This window comes from Schistocerca serialis, chromosome 1 (genome assembly GCF_023864345.2).
Source record: "Schistocerca serialis cubense isolate TAMUIC-IGC-003099 chromosome 1, iqSchSeri2.2, whole genome shotgun sequence".
Lineage (NCBI taxonomy): Eukaryota > Metazoa > Arthropoda > Insecta > Orthoptera > Acrididae > Schistocerca > Schistocerca serialis.
This window is the reverse complement of record NC_064638.1, coordinates 528,933,832-528,946,726: the sequence shown is the minus strand read 5'-3', so window position 1 is coordinate 528,946,726 and position 12,895 is coordinate 528,933,832. Positions and strand designations below refer to the sequence as shown.

The window sequence follows — 12,895 nt, the reverse complement described above, 5'->3', positions numbered from 1 at the left end:
ATGTTCTCTGCTAATGTTAGGAAAGTTTTGTGCAAATCATAACTTTTGTTTGTCCTTAAAAGACTTTTCATTGGTTTTGTACAAACGAAAATATATTTTGTTGGTTCTATAAAACTTTCGCATCTTGACACATGAGTAATGTTTGTGACTTTGTTGAGCATTTTGTGAACCATACACGCCCTGTGTTGTTGAGTGTTTTGTTGTATTTCAGGTTTATAAGGGAGTAGAAAGTTAAGAAAAACAAAAATATGTTTTTCTTAATCTTTCAAAACTGTGAATACATACTAAGAACAATACTAAACGTGTAAATTTACATTCAAAGATAAATGGATTGCTCACAGTATACCCTTCAAGCTATTGAATAAATAATAGTTAACTGTTCAGGTTTTTTCTGCTGAACTAAAATGTAAGTAATTATCCTTTGTCATTTCGCTGATTGTTGTTCTCTGATCAATTCTTACACATCCACCATTAACCGATTAATATTGTTAATTGTTGTGAGTTTCTTGTGTCATTCAACTTGACTTAAGGAAGGGATCATGTGGGAGGACTTGGCCTGAGAGGTCTAGAGAAATAGTCAGTTTGGTATCGGAGGAGGACTGGGTGGAACTTGACTCTAGTGAATACGTTCAAGTGAATGTAGGTTGCAGTAGTTAAGCAGAGAAGAAGAGAGGCTTGCAAATGATAAACTAGCATGGAGGGTTACAACAGACAAGTCTTCAGGCAGAAGATCACATCGAAAACATCACCACACATAAAATACAGTCTGCAGAAGACTTTTCCACTCAAAAGCTTTGTTTTAATTTAGATTGACTCTTTTGTTTGTGAAACTATACCATTATTATAAGTTTTATAGTTTCTTCATTAAAATGGAGAAAAGGTCTGCTGTAATCAACCCTTCTCCCCTGCAGGTTTCTCACACTCCTCGTTTCTGATACATTAACGTATCTTATACCAATGGCATGCTTGTCATAAATAAATGTGAGATTGGAATTACTAAATGATCCTTTCCCCTTCCTCTAGAATAACCTCTCATCTTTTACACAATATCCACATCGTCATTGGAGAAACAGCATAACTGATTTTTCCATTTTTCTGGATTTCGATTAATTAGCATACTTCACTAGGCACTCCTGATACTAGCTCCTGAATAATAAATTGTCAGTTGTTTACAATGAAACTGAAGCTGAAAGAATGTCAAGTAAGCCATACAGGGTAAACAAAAAGTTGTAAAGTTCACATAACTGTAAAAAAATGAAATATTGTGAAACTGGAGTGTCAGGATTTCTTGACGCTGTTCACAGAGGATTGACAATTTGTGAAATTACTGGCAGCTTTCGGCATTCCAAAAAACAAATCTCCACTTTCATAAACTTCTTTCTAGTGAGCAATGATTGAGTGCTTTTTTTTTGTGAAAAGATTGTCTTATGAAATACTTCCCATTTCCATTAACAGAAACCTTGGCTCTAGGTAGCAATAGTAACAATGTGCTGTGGCTGTGCACACTTTTTCATATATGCAGCAAAATGACAAAGTCGGTTATGCAGTATTGTTTCTTCAGTGATGATATATTTATTGCACCCAGACTTACTCTAGTTAATGTGGGATATGCCTTTTGAAAATCTTCCCTTGTTGCCTACCAGTTCCATGCACAGACTTCAGCTCATTGGCTACATGTTAAACATCATGGGGTATATCACATTCATGATCACTTACTAACTGTCCAGTCTCAAGGAGTAGCTGAACTTAAACTGTACGTAATTTTCCATCTGTTGGAGAATATGGTGTAATATGACATCAGGGATCCGTTGTTGTGATCCTGCTCTGTAGCCTCCCAAACACTAGAGATTGAAACCTGCTCTCCAACATGAAGTTGGCTCTCATGTTTCATCTAGTCTTTAAAGACTACTGATCATTCAGGTTTTTCTCATTCTCTTCCACGACATTAATTTTTGACTTTTTCACTTACATTTTGATTTATCAGTATCTCTTCTCTCTCTCCCCCTGTCCCTCCACCCTCGTATGTGTAATATGCTTGTATTCATTCCTGATGTGTTTATGTGTTCTTAAATATATAAGTCGCAGTTTAATATCTGAAGCCATTGATAATGGCTTTAAAACTTTTGATTTGTCATTCACCCTTTTAGCCTGGTGTCGAAGTTATACAGATGTGCAATAAATTCAGGTCTGTTTATGGTTCTCTTGATGAAACGTGACTGAAAATTAATATGTTCAGATTGAAGAATAATATCAAATTACTACAATTTGTTAGTGAGTTAAGTTAAAGCATCTTGTTTACTGTATTCATGTAGCAAACAAGCACAGTTTCTATGTACATTTTGTTAGTTTACTTGACACCGTATCTGAAAGTAGTTGCAAAAGTGTACAAAAAAAGTGATAAGGCTATCATTATCCTGCTAAGAAATGCAAATATTGAACATTGATGGCAAGTGTGTGAATATATCCAGAAAGGAAAGCACACCTGTTGGTCCTGCAGCCATATTATGCATGCTGGCCAAGTCAAACAGACAACTTTGCCACCTTCCATGCTTGAATATCAGTCACTTTGCTATTTTGTTCGAGGTGTAGTTATTAGGAGGTAATGATGATTGCACAGTTTGCCACATTCACTCCAAAATATGTAGCAATGCCAACATTGACTTGCATCTACTAACATCTGAGCCCTTTCATTTTATTTTTCTAAGTTCTGGACATTCATTACTTTACCCCAACCATTACAGAAATTTCTGCATTGTTCCTGTATTGACATTTGATTATGACATTTTTTTAGATGTACCAACTTAAAACCTCTGTGTTGTTCTGACAGTGTTTCCAAGTATTTGGTGATATTTTCCACCTTTTATGTAACCATGAGGAATTTGTGGAAAACCATAAATATGTAGCAATGAGGGCAAATGTAGTACCAGCAGCTTATTTTAAATAGAGTGCTTGGGATCCAGTAGGTAGCAGCATCAAGCAGATGCACATCATGTCATGGCTCCATCTTTCATAATTAGCACTAGGCATACCGGCCATTGTTTCTGAGATGAAATGCTTATTGAACAGTGAAACTTTTAAGCCATTAAAGCAATGATCACTTGTTTACATTTGTCCAAACATTACACAAGCAGTAGCACAGATCGTAACTATCACCATGTTATATACATGGGAACTATTGGTTGCTAACTGCTATGATGTGCTTTTTTTATGTGACCATGGACTGTTGCATGATGGAAGTTATAATTCTTCTGTATATATGTTCAATTAGATGATAGTTATCAATATGATTTCACTTTGTTTGCAAGTATAGATAGTAACTAAATAGTTTTTGCATTTGGATGATGTAAGATAAGAGTCTCAGAATATTATTTATTTCTGTTGCTTTAATATCAACTAGAGATAATCAACACAGTTACTCTGCCTCTAGGATTACTTTCTGTGTTCAGACTGATAATTCTGAAGTACATCAAGTTGTTGCAATAGAAACTGTTTTCACACTGAGCAATTTCACAATTAATAGGTACTACATACTTTCTAGATCAGATCACGAGTAACGTCTCTCTGTTGATAAATATTAATAAATTCTGCCATAACCTTGTAGAAGCATAGAAAGATCAGAGGTATTATCATCTTTTTCTTCCTCATAGTAGTTAATACTTCAATGGCCTCTATTCCCCAAATATACAGTTTTGGATTCAAATATTAATGATAGTATAACTTGAAATAAAAGGTTCAGAATGCTATTTATTTTCAGAAAATTCAAACACTGTAAATACTTTTCATCACATAGTAACAGCTTGCTAGTTCATATCATCACAGAATAAAATCTACACCTACATTTATACTCCGCAAGCCACCCAACGGTGTGTGGCGGAGGGCCCTTTTCGTGCCAGTGTCATTACCTCAGCATACTTATACAGTTTTCTCTACAAAGTAACTTAAAACTCATACATTTATAGGCAAATGTAGTCATTCTGTCCCCCACCCCCCAAACTAAAATAATAATTGGTGCAGAGAATAAAAGAGTACTATTTTTCTCATAGTCACTGAAAAACTTGTTTAACAACATTTTCAGAGAAATAAATACCCTTACATCACTCAGGCAACAGTGTACTTGAAGATTCTGTCAAATTACACAGTGTGTGATCATCTAGTTCCTGTACACATTATGCTGCTAGTTGCAGTCTGCAGTAATGTGTATGTTTTGATAAACTGGGTAGTATAGCTGTTGGACCTTACTGGTGCTGTTGTTTAACAAGCAACATGTGCTCCCTCCAGCCATTCAATTTAGGTTTTTGTGATTTCCGTAAATCACTTTACGCTCGGATGGATCCTTCAAGAAAGATGAGGCCAATTTCCTTTCTTGTCCCTTCCTAATCTGAGCATAGGCATGTGCTCTTCCTCTAATGAGTGTGATGTAGACAAACATTAAATCCTGATATTCCTTTTTCAAGTGGCAGACAGGCTCTTAGACAAGAGCTGGATCTTGTAGCTTAGTTTTAGACAAGTCCATTTTTAGGATAACTGAGCAAGATGAGGGCAGTGGTTCTAGCACTGGAATCACATTCCGCAGAACAGTGATTCAAATTCCCATGCAGCCATATAAGTTTAGGCGTACCACAGTTTCCCAAAATTGTAGGACACTATCCACAAACTAACTGCAAGTTTTATTTGTATTGCACAGTGCCTCAGCTATATGTCAGTGGTTATCTTTACAGTAACAATAAAGGAATTATTGTTCAATGTCATTCTCCGTGTGTTTCTAAAGTAGTGACTGCTGATAATGTGGGAAGAAAAGGAATCTGGCTTTGAATATCATGTATGAATGAAGCTGCATTTCCTTCAAACAGCAAGGAAAGTTTGGGATGGTGGCTCAGAGGTCTGGAACTCAATGCACAACTAGGTCTAGGATTTTTTATGGTGCTTCATTGGTGTTTTACCTTTGTCAATGCTTTATAAATGATTGCATATGGTTTGGACTGTGTGTATGACATTTTCACTTGTTGGAGGAAGAAAACAACATAAAATCTGTAATAGTGCTATTCCAGTAAAGCCCTGAGATTAACAAATTACTTTTAATTTGTTATCTGCTTTAATTTACATAGTTCAAGGAAATGGTACTGTTCAACAAATGTAACAAAAACTGTAATAGTTGGTGAAAAATTTCACCACAAATTATACCATGGTGTCTGAAGAGTTCATATGTTACATTTGTCGCTGTAATATATAAATATTAAATACACAAAGCCTGTGTAATGAGAAATAACTGTCTTGTCTCCTTCATTACTTTTATGTGTCAAGATGTGAAATTCAATTTGTACAAGATGGGTACCTGAGAATGAAATTATAGTTTGCTGTAAATCGAGCTGCAATTAGAGAAATAAAAGTTTTCTTGTTTATAACAACATGCACCATTGCTTAGGATTCTGTGTCATTGAGTAAGTATGATCAAATAAAAGAATTTATTGCAGTTGTGATGGTGGTGGTTTCTTAATTAAAATAATGTATATCATTCACGTCACTGAGACTGCACCTCACTTTTTCCATTTTTTCATATGAAAAATGCTGATATATGTGTACCCTATGTTCAGTATTTAATCACACGTTTAGCACATGTTAACTGGATTAACATTTAATTCAGCATAATATAACTTAGAGGTTTAGGTCAGTAATTTATTATTTTTATTTTCTTACTTTGCAGTTTCATTTTTGTACAGGTTCTTGTAGTAAAATACAAATTTCAGCACACTATAATTTTTTACCAAAATAATGGTTGCAATCACTCTGAAACAAATACATGTGAAGAAAAATATTAATTTGGATAATTTTTTTTTGGGGGGGGGGGGGGGGATAATAAACTCTTATGATAGCATTTTTGGAAGTTACTAGTGACAAAAAAAATAGTAACAACCTTTACATGATAATAGACACTCTTGTGTTTAATGGGTTGGAAATAAATCTCAAATCAGCATTTTTCATGCATCAATCATTGCATGTATTTCATTCACTCATAGACTTACAGACTTAGTATCCTTGAAAGATCTTAGAACAGCTTTTTAGTTGTGTGTGCCCTTTTTTATTGTTTCTTCCTTTGTAATGCCTTTTATGTTTTATGCCTCGTATATGTGTGTGTGTGTGTGACCTTGTTCTTTCTGTTGATTTTATTATTTCAGATGCAATTATTAGAAGCAGCTGTAATAATGGAAAATTTTAAACACTTATTTAAGAGATACAGTTGAAGTAAAATGTACTGAATATATAGTTACCATGATGTATTATGCTTTCTGGACAGATGCAGTAAACAGTACTTCAGTCCACATAATTTTCAGCTGAGATGACTGCTGATTGGCTTACATATCTTATATTATTACTTCAGATGAAATAATTGCATTTATATTGTAATTTCATATGTTTAAAAAGAACATTTTTGTTAGCTTTCCTTCATATATGTCATGTTTGGTGATAACATCAGAAACAGTGGATAAGGAAACAAGCCTGAAACAATGATTTATTAAATGATGTACATAGTCATAGAAATTTAGGTAGAGAGTGAACTGCCTTGTGCCAGATACTGAAAGTAAGTGGTGAGAGATGCTGCTATTGATATCCTTTTTGTCTCCTATATAGCTGCCTTATAAAAAGATGCATGTAGTGTTAGTGATTTACAGTTGTCTCTGCAGTATTCTGTGGTACACTAACTGGATCTTAGAACAGCCAACAAATTTTTCACTCAAGTCTGTTGAGAATTTAATGATACAGCGGTTGTTACTTACAGAGTTAAGAAAAACTAAGTATATTGGTTGCAGGTTTATTTTCATAATGGGAAATTGCCACACCCTTTTTAAGGGTGAGTGCTTGGTAATTTTGACTATTACTGAAAAACAGTTTCATCACTGCAAAAGTTTCCAACCCTGTTTCTAATGTAACAATTGTTTCATTTTGAAATGAATGGATTCATTGCTATTATTTTTAGTTCATCACTCAGTCATGACACAACTATTACTTTGTACTAGCTTTGGATTGCCTTTCACATTTAATAAAGAAGTGGCATACAATAGGTGTCAAAATTACACAATCCAAGAAAGTTTACATTACTAAACTCTGTAAAGTTACCTTCTAAGTTCGGCATAGCCACTTGCTTTCACAGCAACAATTTCTGAAAATGTTTCTCATTTGAAAAATGACCAAAACTTTTTCTTTGAATTAATGATGCTCTCTTTATAAATACAAGACACCATCTGTGCTTGTTTACCACAGTCTTGAAATTAATCGAACCACATTCACTATTCTGCACCGACAAATGTGCATTTATGTCTCGTCATTGCATTTATTGGTCTGTATAGGGCATCTAGATGCAAAATAATATTCAGTGTTAATCTATAATAACAATTGTATTCTTGTGTTTACCAGTTTTTTAGTGTTGGATACATCTACCAAATCTGGCCAGTTTAACAGTAGGGTGTTTTAATATGATTCTTTGAATCATAAAGAAATCTATGCAAATTTGGTTTTCTCAACAAGACTTGGGTGGATTATGGAAATCTTAATAGAAGTGTTGTTACTAACCTTTTTTTCTGGTGCCTATTCATGACTTGCATTGTAATGCTTGTCACACTAATCCACACCACTCAAAGGTCAATATCATTCTGATTCGGTGTTTCCATTTTTTATTTTTGGGTGGATTGATAAATTACATTTCCATGTTTTGATGGTGTTATATTTGTCAGGTGTGCCGTAACATTCATTTCGTGTTCCTATAATCATCTAGATTTAACAACAAGCAAGAACGTGCTGTAATTTTTCATTATGTCCTAGGTTACGCTGAAGTGAATTTCTTGCATGAAAAATGTCGACAACAATTTCGCCTTTGTTCCACACATACTCAGATTCCCTTTCAAATCTGTGACTGTACCACCGGTTCCCTCAGCTGTTTCCTGTCTGTAGAACATAAACATTAATTATCTCTATTCTTTATTTGTCCACTTCATTAAATAGGTATGCTTCTAAATCTGAAATCACTTGATAAAAATATATGACTATATGAATATCAAAGTCTCCTAGTATTATCTTGCTGATAGCTTTTTCTTAGAAATCTTCATTTGGCTGGTTTGGTTTGTTTTCAGGACAATGTCTTAATGAAGAAATGTATTTTTGTACAAAATCAGACACTTACATCATAAACATGACAGAAAAATTAATATTTCCTCAAATTTGGCTTGCCTGTTTGAATTTGTTGCTTTCTAGAAAAAATGGAGAATCAACCTAGTTTCAAATGTAACATTTTGGCGTCATTAGCTTGGTCACTCACTATAACTGTAACGTCAGAGGTAGTTTGTTAAGAAAGCTAATTGTGACTAAATTTGAACACAAACAATTGGTTATTAGTCATACAACCTTGTAGTATCGATTATTTCTGCCAAAACATTGATTATGTTCATACATAGACAAGACAAATACAAAACAGCATAAATATATATAGCATGCTGGTTTGTATGAGAAGATGCACATATGAAACTAATTTGCCATGTTGCTGAACTGTTTAATTTACACATTGGATTATACAGCTATTTATTTTATATATCAGTCTAATGTAGCTGCTAAATAATTATTTATTTTTCAGTTTTGAACAAATACTTAAATACATCAGTTGCATATAATGAAAATCTCTAGCTTTTTAAGGCGAACATGAAAGTAGTAGTGTAGGAATATCCTTTTATCAAATGAATGTGCCAATATTTACCGATGCAGTAGAGTTCTAGAACTAAGTACCTGCTTCTCAACAGGCCACAGAGAAGAAGACAGAAAAGTGGCCAAGTAAATGAGTTGATAACAGAACTAAGAAAACTTAAATTCTTCTTCATACCTACTAAGTTACTGCCAAACCAAGAGCAGGCATTGCCTGCAGAGGCAATCAGTATTTTTTATTGACCCGTTTCACTCAGTTTAACAAGAACATCATCAGAAAGTGTGGAATTTATGTTTTGAAGTAGTTGGCTCTCACACAGCTTATTGTCTTAAGGTTTGAGAGAGGTCGTGATTGAACTTCCCTGTGGAAGTGACCTTGTTCCTGAAAGCTGTGTACGTCCTATAACAACACTCAATTTTTTCCTGCCAAGTTAAACATCTGTTTGTGTATTTGTTAGTAATTCACCACTTGCCTGTTTAGGTTTCAAATTTTCTTGTATTAATCTCGCCATTTGTTGTGTGGCAACTGGTACATGTTAGCAGCCTGTCTGTACTCATTTCATATTGTGATATTAATGCCCTTTTGTAATATGATGTTAATACACTGTTAACTTGTGTTGGTCCACAAATCTCCAGCAATGAAACAATTATTACATCCCATTCTTTTTCCAGCATTATACTCATGCATAGTGTTGGCCACTTAAAAAATTTATGGCCCATTTCATTAATTTTTATTTACCTGTGCCTCATCCTTGTACATAAGTGTGCATGTTAAGATCTTTCTTCCATTGCCTTCTTATTGGAAACATTACTTTAAGCAAATTTAACTATGTATTTTTTCATTCTCTTCTTCCTCCTGTTTATGCAGAAACGACGAACGATGACCTTCTCAAAGAAGAAAGGGTCAATACATGACAGTTCATCTGAAAGGTATCAATTTATATTTTCTGTGATTTATGGATCAATCTACTACATTTGTGCTTGGATTTTCTCTGTGATATACACTTAGAAAAAAATTATGATTAATTACATGTAATGTTTTGTTTTTTCAATTTTTAGTGCTTCTGAAATTGAAGAAAAGTTGACAAAGAAGAATACATCTGAAAAAGGGGAACGCCATCGTAGCAGAAACCATGGGCTATCTCCATATAGTAATCACAGAAATCCTGGTGAATCAACTTCACGTTCAGTGGATAAATCTTCATCAAAAAGTAATTCTCATGATATCACTAGCAAGTCTGATAGTAAAAAGGACAGAACAGATCCCAAAAACAAGAAAACAATTGACACAGGACAGGAGAAGAAACAGAAAGAAAGAGAAAATAAGAAGAGGAGAAATAGTATAGAAGTTTCACCTGATGCTCAATCACGACAATCATTATCTCCTTTTCCAAAGAAAAGTTCGAGCAGCAAAAAATTCCAAGCACCACCATCACCAAAGTCAAAGCATGCCCAGCAGAAATCTAAATCTCCATCCACAAAGCAGCATAAATCTGCTTCCATTAGAAGAAGCAAATCAAGATCACCAGTAACAAAAAGTGTGCGATCTAAAGAAATAAAATCTTCACAAAAAATTGTATCACCAAAGGCCAGGCATCAAAAGTCAAGAAGTCATTCAAAATCAATCTCACCTCGACGCACTATATCTGACATTAAGAGATCATCACGTAAGTCTCCTTCTCCGAGACACAAGCGGAGAGATGGACCCAGATCAAGAAGCAGGAGCAGATCACATTCAGTACCAAGAAGCTACAGTAGAAACCACAAACGATCAAGGAAGAGCTCCTCTGATTCACCTGTTTCTCCAAAACGTAGACATTCCTCAAGGCATCGATGTAACAGTGACACACGGTCACCATCCCTCAGAACTAGCAGATCGCGAACTCGCCGAGACCGAAGAAGTTCTCCAAAAATGTCGTCAGTTTCACCCAAACATAAACGTACTAAGTATTCTACGTCTCCCACACTCAAAAAGTCTATACATTTGAGGAGTAAATCAAAATCCCTCGAACGGAGCCAGCTGGCTGCAAAGGTATCCAAGTCATCTTTGTCACCTAAGTCTTCAGCACCCTTGAGGTCAAGGAGCAGCAGTAGATCCCATAATCGAAACAGGAAGTCACCAGATAATTTAATAAAACAAAAGGGGTCAAGATCACCTTTTAACACAAAGAGTAAAGAACGAAGACATCGAAGTAGGAGTAAATCACCAATAAAGAATCACCACAGCAACAGATCTCCCAGCAGAACTAAATTAAAGAAGACATTGTCTCCTGAAAAGCCTGATGTCAGCAAATTGAAAAAAAATTCACCACCTGTTCAGAGTAAGAAGCAAACAGATACTTTGAAATCAAAAAGAACTAACAGTATGAGCAGTGATAGCAGTTCCGCTCAGACAAGCCTCAGCTATTCACCTATAGAGAAGTACCCAGAACGTTACCAAGATGTATTGGATTCAAAGGCAGCAAGTAAAAAGAACAACATTGCTTCCAAATCTCTGAACAAACTGTCAAAAAGGAAGAATTCAAGGCACAAGTCGAAGTCTAAATCTCGCTCTCCATCTCGAAATCGAAGGGTTGCAGCAGCAATTATACCTAGGGTTCGACTTCGATCTTCTAGTGGAGAAGAAGATGATGACGATGAAGAGAAAGATAACAAAGAGAAGGAAGAGGATAGTCAGGAAATGGAAACACTGAAACTTTTGAAATCTGGTCTTGCTGAGAAAGCAAAGGAATCATTAGAAAAAAAACTAACAAAATCATCACCTGAACATCAGAAACCTGAAGAATCAGTTAACAAAGATACTGAAACTGAAAGTGAAGAAAAAATAGATGATAAGGATATTATTCCAGTTTCGAGTGTGGAAGACTCCATTTGTGACATTGCTCTACCTCAGAAAAGTCAGACTTCCGATGATAATGACACTGCATCGGATAACGAAAAACCCGATGTAAGTCAGAAGTCCCCTGTAGATGTTCCTTGTCCTTCTGAGGAACCTGACATTGCTGTCATGCCAGATTCAATTCCAAAACCACCAGGTTCACCTCCAGCAAAAAAACCTTCTGAAACTGTTGTCAAATCAGAACCTATTGATGAATCGACTACTGCTTCTAATATTGAAGTTTTCCTGGAAACTTTGAAGTCTCAACTTAGGGACTCTGTCTCCCCCCCACGGAGGCTCAACCGAAATGCAAATTCCAGCAGCAGATCACGTTCTGGGTCAGAGTCAGCAGAGCGTAGTGTGAAGACCTCTCATAAATCCAGGAGTTCATCACGTTCATCATCAAGTCACAGGTAGGCACAGTTGTGATTTGTGTTTAATGCACACATTGTGATTGCTCCATGTTTAGGATGTACTGTAAAAGTCTCTCTCGTAACATAGGCATAACAGTGTGATTCCAGAAATAACTGAATTTGCTAATTGTATACTATCTTTTTTGTTAATGAATAAGATTTTTTAATGCAACTAATAGAGAGAGTAACGTTTAAACATTACTGTGTAAAACATCAGCTACGTAGTAATTTCTGAGAATGAAGAAAACTGCTTGCATTTAAGTCTTTTGCGTGTATCTTACATTTGAAAAAGTTAATAAACTGTCCATAGGTTATCAGAAAAACACTGTAAAAATATAGTCGTATAAGAAGTTACCTTGGATCGAGGATGACACAGTGGAACATAAGTGGAAAACCGAAAATGCAAATTTGACAACTGAGAGATTCAGAGGCCCAGAGAGAGACAGAAATTAACAGTAAAGAAGAAACAATTGTTAGAGAAGATGCAACTGAGAAAAGAAAGACAAAAGAGTCACAAAATGTTAGAGAAATTTTGTAAATAGTTGCATTTGTGTATGTGGGGGGGAGGGGGGGGGGGAGAAGGTTGGCAGATCCTTGTTTGTGTAAATTATGTAACTATGGCAGCAAGAGTTTTGACCTGATCCCACGAACCAAGAAGCACATGTTCAAAAACGATTACCAAGATGGTGAAGCAGAAATTGTGCCTCAGTGGGTGCTCTGTATCACCATATTATGGAGACATACTCTTTGCAACCTTCACATTTCGCCCAGAGATTAGTAGTAGCTAAGCTGAACTATTGGTTCGGACCAGCTGTTGTATGACGTAAGTCATCTCAAAGGTAGTTCTGCCATTGATGATGTAGGTCTCACCAGAGTTGGAGCTGGAGTAGGTAGTGGTTGCGATATGCATATATGAGTT

At 35.4% G+C, this 12,895-nt stretch overlaps 1 protein-coding gene across 1 annotated transcript in view; it reads left to right on the top strand.

Annotated features, from left to right (window-relative positions):
* Positions 1-12,895, top strand: part of LOC126474911 (serine/arginine repetitive matrix protein 2) — a 264,123-nt gene that overhangs the window by 225,332 nt on the left and 25,896 nt on the right. The window contains exons 8-9 of the mRNA XM_050102411.1: positions 9,554-9,615; positions 9,745-11,976. Coding sequence (XP_049958368.1) covers positions 9,554-9,615; positions 9,745-11,976 — 2,294 coding nt within the window. The remainder of the gene's footprint in view (positions 1-9,553; positions 9,616-9,744; positions 11,977-12,895) is intronic.